Source organism: Sitodiplosis mosellana, unplaced genomic scaffold, assembly GCF_009176505.1.
Source record: "Sitodiplosis mosellana isolate CC-2019 unplaced genomic scaffold, AAFC_SMos_1.0 Smas_scaffold_3, whole genome shotgun sequence".
Taxonomy (NCBI): Eukaryota; Metazoa; Arthropoda; class Insecta; order Diptera; family Cecidomyiidae; genus Sitodiplosis; species Sitodiplosis mosellana.
In genome coordinates, this window is record NW_022595246.1 from 6619806 (window position 1) to 6644893 (window position 25088).

General features: G+C 36.2%; 1 protein-coding gene across 1 annotated transcript; it reads left to right on the forward strand.

Annotated features, from left to right (window-relative positions):
• The first annotated feature begins 256 nt into the window (after nucleotides 1–256).
• LOC129565648 (neprilysin-2-like) lies at nucleotides 257–4502 on the forward strand. The gene is made up of 10 exons (XM_055440747.1): nucleotides 257–685; nucleotides 1406–1530; nucleotides 1605–2116; nucleotides 2375–2551; nucleotides 2652–3049; nucleotides 3161–3570; nucleotides 3649–3693; nucleotides 3758–3963; nucleotides 4037–4223; nucleotides 4290–4502. The coding sequence occupies exons 1-10, from the start codon at nucleotides 657–659 to the stop codon at nucleotides 4439–4441; spliced, it is 2241 nt and encodes a 746-aa protein (XP_055296722.1). The 5' UTR covers nucleotides 257–656; the 3' UTR covers nucleotides 4442–4502.
• Nucleotides 4503–25088: the final 20586 nt, after the last annotated feature.

Here is a 25088-nt window from a genome sequence, read left to right on the forward strand (position 1 = left end):
GTCTGGAAATTGATTGAGAACACAATATCAGCCAAAATCTATCGATTCCGGCAAAAGTATTCCGTAAAATCCAAACGTCATTTATTCAAAATTCACATTTTTTTCAGATACATCTGTTGTCTTTTGGAACTTTCGTCTATTTAACAGTTTGATTATCAAAAAATAATAGTTGTGCATACTGTGAAAGAAGTTTGCTGTATCAAAAGAAATGAAAATAGCCGAACTAAACGGAAAAAGTTTAAAAATCGTTGAATAGCTTTCGAAGTCATTCAGTTCATTGTGGTCGGCCGATCTGAATGGTTGTGCTGAAAGTGTCTTCCACATGACTTAAATCATCAATATTCTATCGAGTGGTTTTTGAATAATTGTCTGAGAGTTTCACATTCTGTACACTCTCAAAGTTATATAACCGTCGGTCAATCTTTCTGTGTCATCTCGTTGTTTTGACAAACAAGAGATCCAATTATACACTCATCAATGTTCAACAAGATATATTGTCGCCGCGTGAATGAAAACAGATTTTTGTGTATGGTGCAAACAATTGTTGAATCAATGAGAAAACATTTTTGAGGTGTCTACATCTTGAATATTCAATAAGTCATTAATGAAAAAATCATTCGTGCTGAAGCTGTCAACCTCGAAGCATCGCATCAATCATGAACAGAGGAGTTCAGAATGTCACAAAGTAAGTATAACACATAATCGATATATAAACGAATTTATTTTTCGGTATTTTCATAATATATGAGACAGGCCAACTACGGTCTAGTTTCTAATTTTCATCTTGTTCAGTTACTTAATATCTCAATTTTTGATCAAAAAATGTATCATAATTCAAATTCTTAAATTGGAATAGACGATAAAACGCCACATAAGACTCCCATTCTTTAAAACATGAAGAAATGCTTGTGTTTTCGTTAATGAGCACGTCAGCAGAAATGATGAATATTGTTTGTCGTCGAAAACCATTTCAACATGTTCCTTTTACTTTCAACATCGATCGTTACTTTTAGTACAAACTTCAATCAATTTGAGAATCGGTAAAAATTGAAATCGCTCCATTTTTCTCATAATCTATTAATATAGACATCTGTGTTCGCGTGACTTGTATTGGTTAGAGGCTTCAAAGATATTGTTCACTACTTCAAGCATAACTTTTGTATCGTATTTTTAAAAAATCAACATTTTTATCTCATTTCAACTGATTTCTCAAGTATGTGACGGTCACATTGTGACCGTTTTTCACCCTGAGATCCGAGCACTTTATAAAATTATGACTTATTTAACTTTCAATCAGTTATTAAATTTAATTGATTAAGTCGGGAATTTCCGAATTTTTTTGTGTAATTTATGCAAAAATTATATCTATTACATGCAATCATTATTATTATTTTTTCCCTCACAGTATCCAGCAGTGGTGGTTCCAGCGTTCTATTTTAGAGATATTATTAATCCTAATGAGTACACTATCACTAATTGGAATAATCGTATCACTTTCTATCGTTGTTGCTGAGAAACATGAATATGAATGTAGGTATTTTACATACGTGACACAAATTCATACACAATTTTCCACTGTTTTAGCTTTTTTGTGTGTATTACAGCCCAGATAAATAAAGGTGCTGATGTGTGTCTAACACCTGAATGCATTCATGCTGCATCACTCATGCTCGATCAGATGGATGAAACAGTTGAGCCTTGTGATGAATTTTACAATTTTGCATGCGGCAATTTTTTGAAAGAAACCATGATACCCGATGAAAAGATATTGATCAATACATTTTCGAAAATTGACGACAAACTTCAGGAAAGTTTACATGCATTGATTAGCGACAAAGTTAATCCAAACGATTCGGCACCATTTAACATGGTTAAAAACTTGTACAAAGCATGCATGAATAGAACGTTGATTGAACATCGCGGATTAAAACCATTGACTGCTATCACGGATCAGCTCGGCGGATGGCCCGTTGTCAAAGATGAATGGGATACGAAGTCTGAATGGAGCTGGACTTGGGCTGTTAAGGAGTTTCGTAAAGTTGGATACAGTACGGATCATATATTCAGTTTTTCCATTGACGTTGATTTGAAAAATTCAGCAACTCAAATTATTTATGTAAGTTCTGAGCTTCTTGATAAGAACTGCCAATTGTTCCTCATTCCGCTTATATAATTTAGTTGATCCATGGAATATGGTTGGGAACAAAAGAAACAGTGGTTTAAAATGACTTATTTTTACCGTTGCAATGTAAAAAAAGAAGATCGGTATAGTTGAATACATGTCAATGAAGAATGAAAATTATTTGAGGGTCAAATGAGTGAAGTTGATAATTCGATAAACATCTTTAAATGCTCGCTTATTATTATATTTCAGATAGATCAGGCTGCGCTCGGTTTGGATCAGGAATATTTGATCAAAGGATTGGACGATGACATCGTTAAGGCATACTATGAATACATGGTTGATATTGCCGTTATATATGGTGCCGATCGCAGCCGTGCCAACAGAGAGCTGAAGGAATCGCTTGAGTTTGAAATGAAATTGGCCAATGTAAATTATCGCACACTTTCATTGATGCACACCAAAGACAATAAGAAAACATGCTTTACATTGACTAATTTATACCTAAAACTCTTCATCGATGATATAGATCTCTCTGCCGAGTGAGGCACGAAGAAATTTCACAGCACTCTACAATCCATATACATTGAAACAAGTGCAGCAGAAGTATCCGTTCATTCAATGGGTTAAATACATAAATGCCTTATTACCGTCGCCACTGTCAGTTGACGAGAATGAGGTTATTGTGATAAATGTGCCGTCTTATTTCAATAGTTTGGGACAGTTGTTGCAAGACACACCGAAACGTATCATTGCGAACTATATGATGTGGCGCGTTACAAAATTCTCATCACTGTTCCTGACTAATGAAATACGCAAACGACAATTGGTGTATAACACAGCCATCAGCGGTGCGCAGGAACAAGATGCAAGGTGGAAAGAATGCACTGACATTACGAGTGGAAACATGGAGATCACTAGTGGAGGGTAATCCATATATGTATAAAATTCAAGATGCGTCCGTCCATTTGATCCAATTTAGTCAACATTTTTATCATGTTGCATTTTGTTTGCTTTCGTTTTTGTTCCTAATTGTAGTTTATCAATAGCCGTTGGTGCGCTTTATGTGCGAAAATACTTTCGACATGATTCGAAGGCTGCTGCACTTGAAATAGTGCATGAAATCCGCAAAGAATTTGAACTCTTATTGAGAAAAGTTAATTGGATGGACGATGAAACACGTAAATCCGCACTCAACAAATTGAAAGTCATGTCTACTCACATCGGCTACCCAGATGAGATTATGGATAATGCTAAAATTGAAAAATACTACGAAAACTTGAAAATCAATGAAAATAACTATCTTCAATCCGTTTTGAATATGACCATATTCGACACAGATTTTGAATTTGGAAAACTACGTAAACCAGTTAACAAAACTGATTGGGTCAATTTTGCGCACACAGCCGTTGTCAATGCTTTTTATTCGGTACCAGAAAATAGCATAGGTAACAAACATTTTGTGAAGAAAATCCTTTGCATCTATCATCATATCAATAGATTTCAATGCTAGATTCTATTTACAGAATTCCCAGCAGGTATTCTACAAGAGCAATTCTTTTCAGCCGATAGTAAGTTCTATTCAATTTTTACTGATTTTTTGCAATTGAACAACAATCTTTTTTAAAATGATAGGACCTCGTTACCTAAACTTTGGAGCAATCGGCTCTGTTATTGGTCATGAAATTACCCACGGATTCGATGATGAGGGCTGTCAATTCGATCTCAATGGCAATCTCATTGATTGGTGGAACGAAAAAACCAAAGAACACTACTTGGAGAAGGCGAAGTGCATCATTGAACAGTATGGAAATTATACAGAATCTTCGACCGACTTAAAAGTATAATTCAAGATGAACTTAGTTGTTATTTCTGTTTTTTTGCAAAATATTTCTTTTAATTTCGTGGCATAAGGTGAACGGGATACTCACCCAAGGTGAGAATATCGCTGACAATGGAGGCATCAAGGAAGCATATCTCGCTTATCAAAAGTGGATAGAAAAAAATGGTCCTGAACGAAAATTACCCGGTTTAAAATATACTCCGCAGCAAATGTTCTGGATTTCAGCAGCCCAAAATTGGTGTGCAGTAAATCGTCCAGGTAAAATATTTCAAATAAACTACACCACAAACATAAGAGTTCTAATAACGCTCTTCATTTTCTTAGAAATGATGAACTTACAAATAACAACGGATCCACATGCTCCAGAACGATTCCGTGTGCTCGGACCATTCAGTAATCGGCCAGAATTTGCCAGAGATTTTAATTGTCCAGTAGGTTCGCCAATGAACCCAACTAAGAAGTGCGAAGTTTGGTAATCAACTGTGTTGATAAAAAACGTAGAACAATCAATTATTCAATGAATATTTTCGAGAAAAAGAAGCAAAATTTCTAAAATGTGTTTTCTTCTCAAACGAATTTCCAACAAAATGTATTTCACATCCATTTCCTCGATGATCCCATTCAATTGTTGTTATTAATTTGTTCAAGAATCGTCATGCTGAACTTTAATGCTCATTCTTTATTGAAGAGATAAACTCACCTATTTTCTTAAGTATAAATACTCTTCTAGTAATTTCGTAAATGAAATGTTTAGTTTTGCGAAGTGCCCTATTTCAATCCAAGCAATTTTCTTCTTGTTTCATTTGTTGTCTGGAAGGAAATGATTGAGGATTAGGTTTTGATTAAAGGCTAAACATTTTTCGTCTAAATTGTTTTACTCATGTAGTCATAAAGTCCGATATTGGATTTGGACGACAAAGTGCATTTAAATGGATGAAAAAAGTCATTTTATCTTTATGCAAACATGATGTCAACCCTCGTCTGGTGCCCAGTCAAAATTGCTTCTGAATGTTCCGCCATGTATTTGTATTTTGAATGTAACACTTTTTTCCTAATATAAAAAAAGCGAACTAAAAGGGTCACTTTGTTGGTTCGGTAATTCAATTTTAAGCGATTTAAGCAGCGGTGAAACAGCCAATTGGATATTTAATTATTTCTCTTACAAAATTGGTCCTGTCGATGGTATTGCGATAATTTATGTGATGTCACTGCCCGTATTTGGAAAATCTGCAATGAATGCAATCAAGGTTGATTTTAAAAAAATCACAACGAAAATGCCTATTACCGATTCTATTTAGAAAAGAATCGGTGTTCGCGCAGCATGATCTCCGATTCAAGCGTGGGGTTGACACGTATCTTTTGTTGACTCTAGTCGGAAAAAAGTACGCATAAATTTGATTTTTAAATTCAATCCACACCAATATACGGCATCGACGAATGAATTTCGTTTCGTTCCGGTCGATGTGGATTTTTATTGCCAACGATTTTTATGCAAAATTAAAGTCGATCTATCGGTTCGCAACACACCGAATGAAGAAGAATAGAGCGCGAAGAAGCCCAAGAAAAAAGAAACTATGGAATGACACCCCATTTGTGCGCTGCATAATATATTTTAATGAGTATAATTTCCAAAATATCAGCAAAATCAGTAAAAGGGAAAGTCAGATTAAAAATGCACTACGACTACGCGTTGTGCTGCATGCTCGTGAGTGAGGGGTGAGTGTGAGCACTCTGCACTTTGCAACGCATACCGCTTCGAATGGGCAAGACGAATAGAAATAATAAAGAGACGACGAATAACAAATCCGTGTATTATTGCGTTACTCTTGTGTGCGTCGGGAAGTTTCTTTTTTTTTGTATTTTAATTCGGTACCATGTTCAAACAATAAATAACATTTTAAAAGTAAGTAGCGAGACAAACCAAACTGTTCGGAACTGCGTTTAATTTGTTCGTATGCAGTGCACTATGATTTGCTACGTTACATGCTGCTCGGCCAAATAGTTTTGCGGCGTACACAGTTTTGCCGGTTTTAAAAGGGGTGCATCGATTTGTATGTGAAAGTGTGCAAGTGTGAGTGTGAGTATATCTCTGGGTCGTGGTTTGTCGTGTGCCTGCGTTTTGTTCGAACAAATGCAACATAAGCATTCATTCATTCATTCGTCGCCTGTTCGAAATACACAATGCACATCTTTTACGCTCGGTTTTCGGGCTATTTTCTATCAATGTGTCTTTTGCGGCAAAACCGTTCATTCAAGCAATTTTTCCACTTTTACACGCCTCTTTTACGTTCACTTAATTTTTGTCAATTTCAAAATTATAAATTTTTAATGAATGTTCGCTGCATTCAAAAAAGAACAAATCATAAAATGAACAGCCAACCAGCAACACCCTCACTATTGATTGAACACTGAACTATGACTTGGGCGACTCAGTATTTGCGCTGCATCATCGAGCACAAATGAGCAAATATCAAAAAAGTAAATAACCATTTAAATTGCAACACCGACCATTTCGAATGCGTGTGACAAATGAATTTCGTACTCATGCACTCGCTCAATAATTCGCTTTGACAGCTGTACAAATTATGATTACATTTGCCTTTGCCATTGCTTTGGTTGTTCAATAGAGAATGCAATGTCGTGGTTATGTTTGCCAATGCACAATGGGCCAAACGATGTTATATCAAAATTGTGCTCGGCAGAGGGTTTTATTTGCAATTTCGAATCAAACGTAGCTGACAAATAAAACAGGTTGCAGCAAATAAACCATTGAAATTACCCCGAAAAAGAACGCCACACAAAGCAACGCAACAGAATCAAATGAAAAACCAAAAATCATTAATCAAATGTCGTCATCACACCAATGCCTGCCGTTCAATAGACTATTTTTGTCTCTATGGCTTCATATACATCTGACGCATTGACGACATAGAAATTCGAATCATTCTTTTTTGAAGTGCACTGGCAATTTTTCAAATGTTTCGAATGAGTGAATCTTTTGAATAATCGACAACCATACATTTTGAACAACGTTTTTGTTGATTTGGATCCATGAAAGTAAAGTTATTATCATTAAAGATAAAAATAACAAGATTCAGATAAAATTGCCTTTAAACATGAGATACAACAATCGGAAAAGCTGAAACGGAGAAGTAATCTTGATTTTACTTGTCTTTAGCTTTAGCTAGACACGAATTGATTTTAAATCAAATGTGGATGCCGCTAGATAGCCGATTTTGCCCACAATTTCATCTTATCGTAGCAGATGAAGTGGATCATAGTTTGGTGTATCAGTAGGAATTGAAGGAGTATACAGAAAGTTTGAGTCAAAAAAAAGACTAGATTGATATAGGCCACACCTAGGGCCACACATTCAATGGAGGTAGATTTATGACTTTGGAAGAGAACGATTACATGATTTCGACAATCAAAAAGTCTATTTAGATATAGAGCTGACGTTTAGAAGTAAACACTTCAGATATTTTTCAAGTTGGTCACGTCTGACTTTGGTTTTGCGACAACCACTTATATTGCTGTACAACCAGGATCGCTTTCTTCGTATACAAATACATGGGAAAGATTTGACGTAAGACGCCAAGACGCCTCTACGCGTGGATGCCCGAAGCATCGTACACATATTGAACACGAATATTTTCGTTTACAAAATCGCACTCACACAAATGAACGCATGTATAATGACTGTTTTAAGTGTCCGTCGCTTAGAGGGCTGCGTGTCGTTTTTCTTCGTTTACTAAGCGATCTTGGTACATCGATATCACATATATGTTATTATTATTATTCAGAAAATGAATGAATATGCGTGCATTTTTGCCTAAATCCACATCTTTCACTGTGTGTAGATTTCTTTCTTCGAAATTCTAAATTGGGCTTGTTTTTAATACGACAATAATAAAGAGAAACAGTTCAATATAATAACATAACTTGTCTGCATGTTTGTCGATTTCTCAAATTACCTTATGAACAGCAATTCACCCTTATGAGGCAACGATTATAAAATCCATGTTAATGGCTGTCGACTGTCGTGTAATAATGTATGGCATTTAACAAACAAGAAAATACTTTGTTAATTGTTTCCTAATAAATGATTTGTGCATACCAAATCTAATGAATGGCACTATGTACTCGGCCTTTAATATACTGAATACTTGGTGTGTAACTACACAGCATTCATACATGAGATTCCGGTAGCTGATTAGGGTTCAGCGAGGAGAAGTTATAAAATCAGCGCATCTTTAAAAAGATCTTCCGATTGGATGGCATTGTGGAAAAGCATTTCTGAACACGTGCATATATTAACCGGGGCTTTTCGCATTGAATGCACAATCGTTTGGACGTAGAATAGAGTCGAAACAGGTGTTCAAAGCATAATAAAGTTCTCATCACAAAAGTAGGTTTCAGCTATATAATATTAGAGCGAATGAAAGGACTTACTTTTGAAAATAAACAGCTGCTTGATATTGCATAGCGATAAAATGAACGGTTAACAAAACAACCTTTTGAAATGTATCGCTTGCCTGATTCCATACAATTTAATTTTTTTTTCGCCTGCTTTGAATGGACCATATTTTATATATATTGTTTGCCGTCACTGAGGTAGCATCAGATTAAATTAACTCAAGCGTTAGTTAATAAAATCGTACGCAAATTACTGCAGAAATTAACCAGACTCTTCCATCTAATTCGTTTGCACTCACACGCAAATTCCGACTATCTGTTATGCTTGTTCAATCATTATGCTAATTGATGAAATTTCTCGAGGATGAGTGGTCTCTGAATAATACGGTACATCCGATAGGGAATGTTATTTTAGGTGCAAATGGAGAACATTTTTCAAGGTTATTGTGTGTTATTTGAGGTTTATGAAGGCTCTTTGCCCCGATTTTGTGGCGAAGATCGTATTTTCCCGAATAGAACCACATCGCTCATTCCTCGACTTGTGTTACAAAACAGAAACTAATTTTGTTTTAAGGTTCAAATGATCTAAAATTCTCTTTTTTAAATTCTCAGTTTTCAAACCAATGCCACGCCACGCCATTCCTATCTCATTATACTCATAAGTTGACGCATTTAACGTCACGTTTTCCCTTTCGACAATAACCGATTTCACTCACTACGTATCCGCTCATGCCATCATTATCCAACATAGAGTCTACGCTGTAACTTTCTGCTCGTGTAATAATAATCAAAACAAAATTCGACGTGCATAAAATGTCCAAACGACGGATAAATCAAAACAATGTCGAAATTCGAAATGGAAAATCGTACACAGCACAATAGAATGTAATCAAGGCTTTTGAAATGGGTGTCAATTTACATTGGATTTGTTTCAATTGCACCGATAATTTACATATTCCATATGCGAACGGAAGTCAATGCAAACGAGACTACCATCTCGGTGGTTGTACGTGATTTCGATAGCTATAATCCTAATAAACTATGCACCGTACACATTATTTTTACTTTTGTTCGTAACATCAAACTGTTTTGCATCTCGACGCCTGATGGCAACTGAAACAAACTTGAAGAACTCGATCAAAAACATTTTACAGAAAATGCAACATTTTTCACACAAAAAATCGATTTTATGTGCAAGGGGACACTTTTCATTTCCTATGTCTGATCCCATTGTTGACCAACTTTGTTCAAGTGCGGTCGGCTCCAAAATCCACACCAAACACTGCCATAAATTTATCAAACACATTGCGTGCGTTATTTTGGATTCGAAAGTTTTATTTGCAACGTGTGTGGCCTATGCAACCCTTTTTTCTGTTGCTTCCTCCGGTCAAATTGGTGTGTGTGTACGTCGATAAAAGCCGTAACGATGGAGTTTTTATGCAAAAATTTGCGTGTCTAATCAGTTTCAATTCACTGTTGGTCAGTCAGTCGACAACGTTTGCAGACAGCCTTGATTTTAGTGTTTATTATTTTAAATTATATTTTTTTTTCTTTGCATAAATTTTACGCCTACTGTTACCGTACAAGTTCATCCCTCAAAATTACATAACTACGAGTATCACACAATGTTTCATTACACTTGTTATTATTTTCAAAGGGGAAAAAAGTTTTAATTGAAATTTTTACTTTTTCTTAAATTAAAATGCGTGATTCACAACAATTTAAATCTATTAGAGGTCTGGTATTGAACTAAAAGAAAGAAAGAAAGCAAAAGAACGAAGGAAGAATAGTGTAATTATAATTTGAACAATAAAGAAAAATAAATTGAATATAAAAATGCAATGGAATCAGATAAAATCAGATTCACCGAGTGTGGGCGGCTAAATGGCGTCCAGTGAAAGAAAAAGAAGAGTCTTGATCTAAACGACCATAAGAAAATGAAAAGAAGACGATTTGAATATGTCCTAAATATCCAAATATAACAATTAGAATATGAAAAGAATCGTAATGATGATTTTCAAAACAATACGTATTTAACGTAATCGCCAATTATTTCAATGGCACTGAGCCGTTTCCACGTGAAACCGATTCCAACAAAACAAATAACGAAAAAAAACGAAGAGAAACAAACAACATGAAAAATGATAGCATCTAAATTCAAGAGCCAAAAATCGTTTGTATAAGTACACAAATGAATGGCTTCCACTCGAAAATCATCTAATATGCTTTGTGTTTTATCAACATAATTTATAATCGTAATTCTTACGCGGTTTGCTTAATGAGCGTTAACCACTGCAAAGATGTCAAATTACCTGCACACCGTCATCGTTAGTACAGCGTTTTTTTTATGTGTATAGCATTCAGCAGATGCGCGCACACTTCACTCCGTTTTTTTCGTATCTAATTTAGGAAAAAATGATTAATTTGTTCAATTCCGGATTATCTAAATGTTGCACAGCGCACACCACACGATGGTGGTTTAATGAACTCCAAATAGAAAATAATTGCTGTTTCTTTGGAAATTACATCAATTAATTTGAATTTATTTTGTCTTTGAGAGAGAGAGCGAGTGGAAAAAGGTGCAAATCGAGTGTATATTAACGCCCGAGCTCATTATATTACGATTTTGGGTGAATGGCGTTTTCGGCTTGAATACGACCCAAGTGTTATGTTAGGCTCAAGATCTCAAAGCACTTAAAAATTATCGCAAATGATATTAGATGAGAATCAAATGAATTTAACGCGCATATGTTCTGACTCTCTATCTCTCTCTCTCTCTCTCTCTCTCTCTTGCATTGCATATGATTTTTAATCCCGTGTCTTCTATTGCTTGTTGATCCATTTGAACAGGCCCCGAATAAAAATTAGATTTAGTTGCAGTAAAATCAAGCACTTGATTTAATGCGATTTTGAAAAATGATCAAAGCGACCGTGCACGTCACCGGAAAGCATATTTTACCAAAGTTAAATCTGAAATGATAGCATCAAATGCCCACCACTTCGCGAAAATACTTGATTCGAGGCAAATTTGATGGAAAAAAAATGAAATCTGAGATGCGTATAAACGTATCGACGCAATATTAGTAGCAGAAAAAAAAACATTATGCGTCTAATGCAATAATAAATTGGAAAAAAATATAATAATAATGCCCTTGGCGAAGGGGAACGTCGCTTGTTATTATGGCATACAGAAATGATGCGACGCAAAAAAAAGAAGAGAGAAGAAGAAATCTGTGCCTTTTTTGCGATTGTTTATCATAAATCATAACAAATAGACGAGACCTACTTCAATCTGGTACTTTAGTGCAGCCATCTCTCTCTCTGTGTGTGATGACCGCATTGCAATCGAATCGCATGAGGGTTCATCAGAATGATGCGTGCAAAAAAAACCACATCATGTTGATGAACTAGAAAAACCGTAAAGACACAACAAACGCACCAAATCATCGCAACTGCACCAGAATTGCATACAGACCCAATAATACGATGCTCTAGGGATTGAAAACCCATAAAAGCGACTCGTTTCTCTTTTCATTCGATATTCAGTTGTTTTGATTTGATATTGAGCACAGATTTTGGGCCAATGATATGAAATGAAGGAGAAAAGTTCACTGGTTTTAGCAATTTGAATTAGCTTCAATCAAAACATATCCTTTCATTCGTTTAGCATATCGATTTTGGAAAAGGGTATGAAATACAAGACTTTTTTTAGTGGATAATCATACGGACGGTTCAAAAACCTCTCGAATTTCGTCTGGAATGAACAAAAAACACGACGAGTTTTATTCAATTATTTAGTGCAATTCAATTATCTCATCCTCTTATTCCAGACAAAACCTTTTATGTGCAAAAAAAATCTGCATATATGTTTACTGTGCAATATTCGGTGAATGTTTCAAATTATCTCCAATTTTCGGCATTTAGGATCCGTTTTCGGCTCTGAACAATGCGAACATGATATAGAATTAACGAAATGTTCCCTTTTTCTATTTGGATATTTAGTTTTTTCTAATGATTCATTTTCGTTTTTGCCTTCATTTCCGTGCATTTCGACACCAATTCCAAACATTTGGACATTCCAATTCCAGCATTTGTTTACGTAATCTGCGTTTCGGTAAATTTGAATTTATTTCACATTTTTCATATCGCATGTTTAGATCCAATTCCAATAAATTAATTCTATCTGCGCGTGTAATTATTTATAATTCTGTTTGACAAAACTGTTGAAAACAGCCGAAAACAACACTGATGCAATTCGGTCACAACCAAGCAGCTGGCGTTTTCATTCATTTGTTTTTTATGTTTCTACATCGTTTTTATTGCTATTTATGTGCTGTTATTAATTGCTTATGAATTGTAATTATACCATGTTCTTCTGGTTAATTTGAATGTTCGGTCCATTTTTTGTGTGTTAATTCCCCTTCTTGATTGCATTCATCACACGATCTGTGTGAATTAAAGCGTGGTTTTTTTTCATTTTCAGTAGTAGACGTTTTTAAAGTCACTCTGTCGTTTGACGAGAGCAGCAGCAGTAGTAGTATATTTTTGGGTAGGTCAAAATCCTGACGAAGCAGTTTCTCAATTAGAATTTCGGAGCCGTACCTTTTCGACATAAAATGCAATCAAGAGACAATGCAGAGAGCAGAACAGCGGCGTGGAATATAAAGGACGTCAGAAACATGTGTGTATATGGTTGATATGTGTCGGAAAGAAGGCAAAAGTGGCGATGACATGCAGTGTGCGTCAAAAGTCATCATCAAAAGGGCATTCATCCTCCTCCCAAAATATGTATCCTCCGCACAGAGAAAAATTAGCTATTTCAATTAAAGCAACGGCGAATCAATCGATTGATTGTCTCCGCGTGGTGAAACAATAATGCATCGCACTTTGACTGCCTCACACTTTTTTCTCCTATTGAATTATAGCATGCTGTGGGAAGGAGAGCAATACTTCATTCTCGTTCAATGGCTACTCGAACAGCAATTTTTTGTTGTTATTTTTTTTCCCCGGTTTCGATATTAAAAATGGTCCGTTTGTCGAAATCACACTTCATAAATAGAAACGCGTAGCATACGAATGCAGTGGAAAAAATTGAACGATAATAAACAAAGGCACGCTTATCCGTTCTACGTTTCGCCGAGTGGTCGCACTCGTTTCCATTATATTTCGAATAGCATTTCAAAATGCTGTCAATGCTCTCCGGTGCTGGCTCTCTCTCTCTCTCTCTCTCTCTCTCTCTCTCAGCTGGCTTATTATTTTATTTTATTGTTGTTTTCATTTACGTTTCTGCCTATACCCGAATATTTTACCAGAGGGTCAAACACTCTCTCGATACGTGTGTATGTGTGTGCGTGTGTGTGTGTGACTGTGTATACTGTTGTTACGTTACTCGAAGCCCTTCGTCAAACGAAGAAGCTGTGCGAACGAATTAAGGGAATGAAAATTAATGTGCTGTAACAACTATCCGGTCATAGTTAATAATTAGAGATTATTATTGAAATTTTTTCGGCCGCTCGCTTCGAAACTCGCCACTCGTGGATGTTTTGAATATTCTTGTAATTTGTAGCGTTTGTCATAGGAAACATTTTCGAGTGATAATAACCTAAAATTAAGGGAAAAAATTGATCCGGTCGAATATTTTATTGTACGCAATTTTTTTATTTTTGTTGTTGTAGGTATTAAGAAAACACCCCAGATTCAATTGTTTCCGAGCCATTTGCAGATTATGGGATTAGACACGTTCAGTGTAATGAAAAAAAAAATGCAAAAAAAAAGACTGGGCGTTGGATTTTGATTAGATTTCGTGTCAGAGTCTTTTTACTTAACAGATTGTCCGCATCGACACATTTATCTTGGGGTTAATTGAACTAAAGGCATGAAATCGATTTTAATGAAAATAGGACATTCCAGATAGTTTTTTGTCTGCTGCACTCGTTCTATTGCTAGCAAAAATCGCAATTTTTTCGATTTTCTATGCTATGGTCCAATTTTTTGCGCTGTGAGTTTTTGCGGGAAAAACATAGTCCTGATTTAATTTAGTGCCCTGTGGATTTTTTTATGAATATATTTTTTTTTTCTGCTACACATTTTTTTTTGGCCAGCGTTTTTTTTCCTCCTATAAACATTGGTTGATGCGACAATCTGTCAGAATCATGGAAGATAATCTATGGTTTGAGCTGTACATCAAAGGTTGTGTACCATGGCGAGACTAAAATGAGAATCAAAAGACTGCATTTCACAGTGTGATTTAATCCGAAATGAGTATGTTGTGGCGTGATTCTTTGAAGTTTCTTCCACGGTGTGCATTGCGCAGAGGGTCGAAAATTAAACGCACAAAAGAACGAAACGAACGGAAAAAAGGTAACTGTTTATGTTTGGCAGACGACACGTAATTTTCGGTGCACAGTGTGAGCAGCTAGTGGATGTGTCATCTGTGCCATCCACACGGAAGCTAAATGAGAAAATGTCGTCGACAGACAAATTTGGTTGGGCCCAATGCTGTGCCATACCGTGTAACCTTTCATTTTGTTACAAATATGAATGAGTTTATAATAAAATTTAATCTGTAATTATTACGGAACGCGCCGAGTAGCAACTACTTTTGTCGTTTGTTGTTGTTCGAAAGGGGGCAATAGATTGAAATGCGACCCATCACCGTCTTCATCACGAGATTAACTTTTAACAAAATGAAGTAGAATTCGATTCTTGAATAAATGAGCACGCGGCGTGTATCGAAAAGTAAACAAAAGTGCGCACGTCTGCACCCGGCAACACACTCAGCAAACAACACAAAACGGCGAACGTAATCGGCAAAAGTGTTCCAATTGTTTTAAAATGCGAAACACAAACAGCGAAACCTCGTTCACGAGTACTCGAACATATTTTGAGCAGGGAAATGACACGAGAAAGATACTTTCATACGTTTATACGCATCACAACTATAATTTATCTTAATATTTATCGAAACAGCCCACTCTAGTTGACAGTTTCCTGAGGAAAGGAAATTTTCCTTCACGATGCCCATACGAAACTTCTCGCAATGGTTTGTCGCTCAGTTTTTCTTCGTCACTTTTGTGATTTATGTTCACCGATTTGATTAAATTGACCCCGTTCGATTGTGAATGTTGGCGACTAATTATGCGGTTTTCGATGACTGCTTCTTCTGATGGAAATGATTCTGCGTCCATTTTGCCTAATGGTCGTCGATTATACGGCACAAAAAGACCATTTCTTTTAATTGGAAGATTCCACAGTAAATGATCGTCAACCGAAATCCGTAACGAAAATAAATGAAACTCTTCATTGTCACCCGAAAATCCATCGTCCATTTGCATGAAAAGGTCATTATGCGGTGGATCAATTTGAAACACTGGACCAAAGTGAGTTTCTTCTTCATTTTCATTAATTACATTAACAGAAATCGGATTTATCGTACCAAAGATTCGGCTACATGTCAACAGTTATTCATTAAAATGCTCGAACAAATTTGACACATTTTCACACAGGCGCCTCGACACACACACACACACACCAAAAAAATCCTCCTACGGTTGTTATCTGAAACGCGTGAGCCAACGGTTTCTGTCATTGAATGACATATGTTTACACGTCAACACTAGCAGTCACAATGCACACGGGTATCAAAATACGTCAAATCTATTGTCGTTTGCACCCTTTATTCACCGTCATCACACACACGACACCATATTATGAATATAATTCGATTCAGCGACCAACGGCTATCTCGAATTTTTATTCACAAAATGGATTATCTCGTACATCAATGTCGTTTTGTCGCTCTCGTGACTATCGATGGAAAAAAAACTGGTCGCATCCAGCTGCGAGTGCAACAGAAAAATTGCGGTTTTGTTGTTAACCACTTTATTGCGCGCAATATGATTTTGTCATACAATAATAACAACCCTTCCGATGAAATACGATGCTCGCACCGAAACATAAACAACTTTGTATTTCATATAATACTGGTGCCGGTGGCTGCGTTTTCGTTCGCAATAAAAACACTCATTTGTCACTTCAGTTTTATTACAGACACATTTGCTGTAACTTCCTTCACTATGACCTGGTCGTTATACGGTTTATCAATCGGAACAACAACTTTGAATTGAATACGTTTCCAACCGGAAAATAGTTTGCCATTTCTCCAACAACAGTCAAACACATTCGCATCCACGTTCAAACCGAAGATGAATTTCAACTCAGGAGAGCGCACGCAACAAAAACAAAACTCATTATCAATATTGAGGTCCGATTGATTACAGTAACGTTTCATTTGACTTGAGGACATTCATTGCACAAATATTGCTCTCGAAAATAAACAAATATTTTGTGCATATCGGATGTTTGCTGTTTTTTTCCTGCAGCAAATTAAACGGGATGCACCAATATGCATCATGCGGAAGAGACTTATGCACTCAATATTGAAATTGAGCACAGGGGCTATTTTAAAATGGCGGAAGCGAAGAGCAATTGGAATTTAGTGCAGTGAGAGCACAGTAGTGTATTCCGAGTAGAGGATATAATTTGTACTCTAGGACATGATTTGAAACTTCTCTCGAGGATATGCATTATGCATATCTGTCCATAATATGCATATTTTTTGATGATTTCCCACAGTGGTTCATGCCAACATTTTTGACGACTCAGAAACGGATTTGAAAAGATTAACCACCATTTTTCTTCCTCATTTTTGAAAAAAAAAACGAAAAGAAAGTTTCATTGTGATTTAAATGGCGACGATGATGAAATGTTAATCATTTTTCTTTTTGAATCTAACATTAAACTGAAAATATAAATGTAAATAAAATCGAGTGTAACAGTTACACCATAGCTTGATTCTTTGCATCAAATATATGACTGCAGCTTAGAGAATTGCGCCTAGGTTTGATTCCTTCCCCAATGTTTTCAATTCGTAATGCTGAAATTAGTCTCTCTTTCGCCATCCATATCCACAGCAAATACTATTCATAAAGAATAAATAAACGATGATTTCAATAAACTGTCAGGATATTTTCAATAATGATGTGTTTTCAATCCACGTAAAATAATGTTTATATTTGTTTCAAATCCGTTCATATTTGTTTGACGTTGTATGAAGAGAAAGAGAGGAATATTAAAAAAAAAACATTTTCTCAATGAAAAAGTTTCAGTGGTTTGAATTCATTTTCAAGTTGGTTTGTTCAATAGCAAACACCACGGCATAGCAAACTGGGTGAAAAGTTATGAGAGCTATCAATCACACCACTGTCATCGTTTGAACAACTTGTGGTTGATTTGGCTTCGCCACATAAACTCTTGCTCGCTTTCTCAATTGAGCAACTGTTTGCAATGAAACAAATGGATCAGCTCAAACAAAGTGCTGGCTGCTTCCAATAATCGCAATGCAAATGTGTGTGTGCGCGCATTCAATTTTGTGTTTACGTAATGCCGATAATGTGATTAACGTGATCCGCACAAATCGATGGGAGGCGTATATATGTATGTGGAGGCGAATCGCTTAAGGCGAATTGCTGTTAACTAATTCATCTTAAAATTCGAACGCCAAACACACTAAAGTGATTCGATCAGCAATCGATCAACGGTTATTAATTACACATGCCAATCATTCGTTGTCAACGCGGCACTGGCGGTGGTGAATGCGTTCGCATTCGGTGCTGAGGGGTTTTCATGCATATTCATAGTACGTGTGGTAATTGAACGACGTGAAAATTCCAGTCGCCACTTTAATCACCTTCGTCGAGCGTCTTTGATGGAACTGAAAGCGTCAATTTGCATTTAATTTTGTAATAGTTTGAGAACAAAGCCGTTTATCTCGGCTGCTCCATGGCACTGTTTCCGAGTACTTTTTTTTCGAAAGGACTATGAGTCGGTGTATGTGTTTGTGTAATGGCATTTGCAGCTGCACTTTTCACTCTTCCTCTTTCGTTCGCTGTGCATGTATCACTCGACGCGTTCGCACCCAATTGCAAAATAAATTTGCATAAAATAAATTGACTTTTTGTTTATTTTAAGCGCGGCAACGGACTTTTTTCTCCATTCCAACGACAGCAGCAACATATTTTTTGCCGTCGTATTCATTTCACATTCGTCTCATTTTCTTTGGCTTCGTTACCAAAGCGACTGCATAAAATTAACACATTCTCCAAATGACAATATAGCTTCCATTGCCTGTGCCTGCTATTTTTTTTATTTGCATTTAATTTTATCGTGTTTACTTTTCCGCTTCCATTGGCTGGGGTTTTGTTGCCATTGACTGGTAATTTTAATCGTCGCTTCGGAAATTTATTCGTCATTATTTTGTCACTTTAACGCTTTGGCAAAGGCATTCTTTTTTTGCCGCAGTTGTTCCCGTTCGATCGCCTGTTGAAGTGACGACAGTCAAGAGGAAAACACTCGCTTCGCTATTCATAATTACGTTTTTTGCGCAACACAGAGAGAGAGTGAGCGAGTTTGCTCGGGATTGTTTTTTATCCATGTTCAAACAAATTCGCAACAATAGCAACACATACACTGACACAAAGTGTGAAGCAAAACTTTCTTGATTTTCTCGCAACAAAGTGATTCACCAGCAGCAAAAAATGAGATGTCGAGAGGAAATATGGAAACTTGCATAAACAATTTTTCCACAGCTAATCTTTTTTTTACCCTTTGCTTTTTCATTTATTATCCAACAACATTCAATCCAATTGGAGTGTGTTTTTTTTTGTGTTTTAGAAAATTCCTTTAATACGCTAGTTATAAACTTTTCGCCGCACATTCTGCAATATCGCCCCAAAAAAAAATGTTTTGATATTCATGCCACTTGAATCAAGTAGATGGGTTGATATAGTATCCCAGCCCCGAAATTCACTGCGAAAAAAAAATTTAATCAATTTTGATTAGTTTTGAGCTAATACAGAAAATATTTACCCAAACTGTTGAAAGAAAGCCATGAAAAGTCGATATTCAATATTTGCCTCCTCGTCTTCTTGTCTCCGTGGTCTCCTTGCCTCCGTGGACGATATTCTATTTCACTTTTTGCCGAGCGTTTCGAATATGAAAACTCTGAAGATTGAAGAGAATGAAATACTCAGACTATAGAAATCGTTCGCAAATTATGAGATGCATCCAACACTTTGATTCAACATGCCATAATAAGGATTATAAATGCCAAGTTTGCAGAAATTTGCAAAACACTTTATTTAGCCCGCTAATTGAGCAAAATGCACGATTATCAAAAGTCTTGATATCTCTTTTAAGATTGCTTGTGAAGAGGATTGATCTGTTGTATGAGAGTTTCGAGTGATAATAAGATGATGCCATTTATGATGAAAAAACAAATTGAAACTTTTTGATTCAGGCAATTAATCGACTAATTAATGCAACTTCAATTGGATTAAGTAAAACGGTTTTATTTCCAGTTTGTGCGAAAATTTATTGAAAATTCAAAAAGAGTAATTTTAATGAGGTACAAACAACAAGCATAACGAGAGAGAGAGAGAAAAAAGAACGGGATGAAAAAAACCAAACACAAAGTTAATATATTCAAGTGCAATGAAAATCATAAGTTTCCGCTTTTTCATTTTGATTTTGATGGAACAAAAAAAAACGAAAACAATGCGCTGAAGTTTCATAGACAAGCAATATAGATTATAAAGTCATAAAAATGCAACTTTTTCCAGACCCAATAAAAATGAACGATTCCATTCAAAACATCGCTATATTATTTCTCCCATTTCAAAACGGGAAACGGCTTCACTGCATTGTCAGACACTGACTGATGAAACAAGAAAAAGATCTGAACAACCATTATTGAAATAATAGAAGCGGGATATTTACCTGGAACCAGTATATTGCATCTTTCTCCTGTTACATAGCAACTTTGATTGAATCGAACCTTCACTTTTTTGGCCTCAATCAATGTTGAAATTTCATGAGAGAGATGAAAAAAATGAGATTGGATTCCATAACGACGCAATGAAACTAATTAAAATCATTTCCTAAATGGGTAACATTTTACTGCAACATAATCGTTAGGGTCAATTACCCTAACGAATAGCTCTTCGAAAATAAAACGAAACTGAACAGAAGAGGACAGAAATTCTGGTGCAGAACTTAATTCAGTGGTGCTGAGCTATAGGTGAAGTGAAATAAAAAAGGTAAGTAGCAACAGTGCAAAATGAATTTTTTCTATTCGTTGTAATCAGAGAAAGGAAAAATGAACATTGAATTTTACATATCAAACAAATTGAATGGAATTACGCAAAAAATCGATTCTCATCGTAACATTGAAATGTTCATGGCGATTCAGTTATAGCTACTTGAATCCAATTCAAAGTCAGCTCTCGTAAATAAGCCACTTATTTGAAGGTTTCGACTTTCTTGTTCCTCATTATCCCATCGGTGAAAATCAATTGTTCGAAAATCAAAATATGATTATGCCAGAAGAAAATCTTCGAGAAGATTACTCATAGCGTAATTCGCAGTAAGAAAGGTTGATTTCGTCGAAGTTTTATCGCTATTTTTATTCGAATCATCGCTATTTTCGCAGATGATTTGCAAATTAATGCGTATTTTACAACATCAGAAATCGATTTCTCAGAAAGAAATTGAAACCTCCATTGAAGTATAATCTTTCTTCAGAATGAAGAAAAATGAAATTAAAATATGACTTTCTTCGAGTAAAGTTCCTTCAAGTAAAGACTCTGTTGTTGATGTGAAATAAAAATGCGAGTCATTGTTCCAATGAAGCGAAAAGGATTTAACTCGACTGGAAAAAGAATGGTATAATTGAATTAAACGGCTTGAAATTAATTTAAAGTGTGGTCAATTAGTTGCAGATGATTGTTATTTGTGAGACGTAGTAAAATGGCGCATTTTCTTCACATATGCCATGGTTCTCTTTCGACTACCTCAAAAGTGGCAACAAAATGCCATATAAAGTCACATAAAGTCCCATTAACAACGCAATATACCGTAACTTCTTTGTCATTTTGCTGCGAATAGCAACATTGTCGTTTGCATCCGTACGTATATGAGAAAGTCAATATTCACGTACGTGAAAATGTGCGTCGTCTGCATTGGACTTAAATGTGATTTAACGCACATGGTTTTTACATTTTTGGTCTATTCGGTTTTTGGAGATGATGCACGCAATTCCACGGTGTGTGTCCCCATGCGATCATTGGCTTGTGTGCACCTCAATCGTGTCATTTATGGCTTATTTTATTATCTCATCGTCACCACGAAACAACCATTTGTGCAGCAACACAAAATGCCATTTTTGCAACATTATTCTTAATGTTTTTCGATATTATTGCCGGGTTGCCACAGTAACCGCTGAGCATGTTTCAAAGTATCGCTGGGGATGAATCAAGTACATTTGTGCACGTCAATTTGCGAACAGCAAGGCGAGAGTTACAGACGAGAAAAAAAATGTCGAATAAGAAAACGAAATCCAAGAGATATTGTAAAACAAAAGATATACTTCAAAACAAAAGTCACACTCAAATCGAAAACTCAATTTTAATTGCAGCTGATACGAAAATATGAAGTCATTTCGACGCTTTTTCGCTGTCTTATCAAGCCGTCGAATGTTGCAATAAAAGAAAATTATCATGTTCGCTATGTTTTTCTTTTCAAGAGATTTATGTATATTGCAACTTCACAGTCACATAAATCGTTTCAATTTCGGTCTAGCTTTTAAATTGTCGATTGAGCTCTAAATTGATCTCTCCCTTTGTGCCGAAAAATAGCGAAAATTATCACTTTGTTTTTGATTCACCAGAAAAAAAGAAAAGAAAAAGAGATGCAAAAGAAATTTAGCATTTGATAAGGTTCAATCGAAATCGGCACGTCGCATTTTGCACGCGATTCAATCGCGTTTTTCTTTCGTTTTATGTGTATATTTCGTTGAGAAATTTCAATATAAAATTGGTTCGTTCAACCCTCGTCATATATGGGTAAATTCGGGCGAAAGAAAAACCCACCAAAAAAACAAAGTGCGAAGAAAAACAAATCAATCCTCGCTCACGTTTATTATTGTTTGTTGGTTTAATCTAGGGAGTGTGTTTTTTGGTGCTATACGTTTGGCAAGTGGCAATGGTCTTGATGTCGTTCGACGATATGCATTTGCCCTTGAGTGAGCGCAAAAAAGCAAGTTAGTTTATCGCATTAATTCCTTTTGATAGGCAAAACTGCTCGAACCACTTTTGTTGCGTTGACGTCGTTGCTTTGAAACTCGTTCCTTCGTTCCTTCGCTCGCTTGATAACGCATTTAAATTATAATCTGATTGTATTTTTCAAATTAGCACGTCGCTTTGATGGTGTGCTATCGGAGCGAATTGTCAGCCAGTATAAGGCGACGGCGGGTGGCGGCTCTCGTTTGTTTGTCCTCATTTGAATATGGTTGCTTTATTGTTTCTTTTTTTTGCCACTGGTTGCGTGTCAACAGATTCTTGAATAACCGTATAACCATCGATATCGATAGCAGAAGGGATTCGAAAATGCGGTGTATGTAAAGTGAGCTCTAATCCGTTCGCTGCGAGATTAGAAATGTGTTTTCGCACGGAAAGTATTAGTGTGAGTAATGAAAGCAAACGGTACACCCAGTCTAGGCAACGAAGTGAGATTGCAGCTCGAGCGGAGCATTTGCATGATCAGAATGAGCGATAAAATAATTTCGGTTTGTGTGTGTTTGTGTGCAAAGCAAGACGATGTGCACTGAATTCAGGAGATAGACAAGATCATTTAAATACAATTTACCATAAACACTCGCCGACTAAGCCACATCCATATTAGTAGCGGTGGTGAGATAAAAGAATTTTCGATTGGTTGCATTCAAACGCACGCACTTCATGCAGTTTATTGACAGTTTTATTTTGATTTTTATCGGACCGGTTGCTATGCAAATTGTCAAACACTGTAATCCCATTGAATTCATACAAATTGCTCGTCTTTCAATACTCAATAGTTTGTTCGGTATTTTTTCCATTCTCATTTTTTTTGCGACAATAAATTCAATCAAATTGATCACACGATACAATCGACGAGCAAAGAAAAAAACTTTTGCAATTGAATGCAAGGCAGTTTTGTTATATCTCAATTTTATTGAAAGCGGAACCCTCGCATTCTTTTTCCGCATTTTTCTATTTTCTTCCTAGGCACCATGACGATTGACGAATTATTCCGTGAACTCGTCGATGAAATTCCTTTTTAATGCAAAGCAAACATGGGGATGGCCGAACGCTTATTGATTGTCATGCCCAAGAAATTACTCACTTCCTTTCGACAAGGAGGCTACTGAAGAGTGCCCGCGCGCATCCATTGTCATTGTCATCCCGTTGAGTGCAATTGAAGATTTATTCCATTTGTTTGTGTCTATCATGGAGAGTATCTTTGATATTGATAGTCGAATCATTGTTTTGGTCCGATGGCAATCAATTCACATTTTCTATATTAGCACTATCAGATCGATGCGAGCAGGAAGAATCGTTCTGGCGTTTCAAAGCAAGCGACGAAATGAAAAAAACCGTAATAATAATAACCGTTAAAGACAAATAATTTCCGGCCAAAGAAAATCGATAGCAAAGAGACACACACAGAGAGAGAACAGAGTGAGTTTCTAGCATAGAGATCATAATAAAATGACACGTTCCCTCTTTTTAAACGCGCCCAGTTCAATGCTCTTTGTGTTTGTACACACACAACGTTCGGATCGTTGTTGCTGCTCGCTCCTCGTCCAATGTATATCTCCTCTATTTACATGTTTTGCCCATTTTGTCTTGATCTTTTTGGTCGGTCGTCTTTTTGTCGTTCGGTTGTTTCCCTTTGCATTCCGCATTTTTCGCGAACAAGGACAGCACACCAGTGTTGTCGACGTACAGCACATACACACACCACACCAAATCAAATAAATAATAATTCGTTCGATTGTTTGTCGCATATCACCCTCTGTACAAGCAACACAGCCACGCAACACATTCGCGCTGATTGTGTGGCATCGGTCGGCGTCACAGCAGAAAATGCAAAGTGCGTCTCTGGAATTGTTTACCATATTAAATGTGATATTATTTATTAATAATGTGTTTGACTCTGCTGTTTTCGGTATTGCATTTCAGCCGTAGTCAAAGCAGAGCGTAGATGAATAAGGAAGCGACTGACTCCTTGTGCAAAAAGTAAATATTTGGAATTGCGATCATAACGCAATTTCGTTTATGTTTGCGCTTTTGCTCAACGATTTTTCGTCGCTTCGGAGAAATTAAGATGTAAATATATGAGCATTTAAAGGCAACGCCTTGTTCGCAACGAAAAACCTAATAAACGTAACGGAAATGCGACGCAAATAGAATCCAATCGATGGAATAGCGATGAAGAAGTGGCATATCTGTTGCCCTAATGAACAATCAAGTTGAAATGAGCTCATTATTCGGCTTATTGTCGTACATCTTCAGGATGAAATACATAGGAGAAAATAACGTTAATTTCGATAGATGGATAGATAAATAGAGAGATAGATTCATTAAAATTTTATCATTCCACCGTAACACGCCGTACGTAAAACTTTTTATTAAACAATCAAAACGATTTTATGTTGCACCTCATTTAAGCTACATCATCAAACTATTTACAGTTTCCAATCAAATGAACCAACTTTAAGAACACTTGTTCCGAGCAGCGAACCGCGTACTACGATGCCAACACTAAATCGTT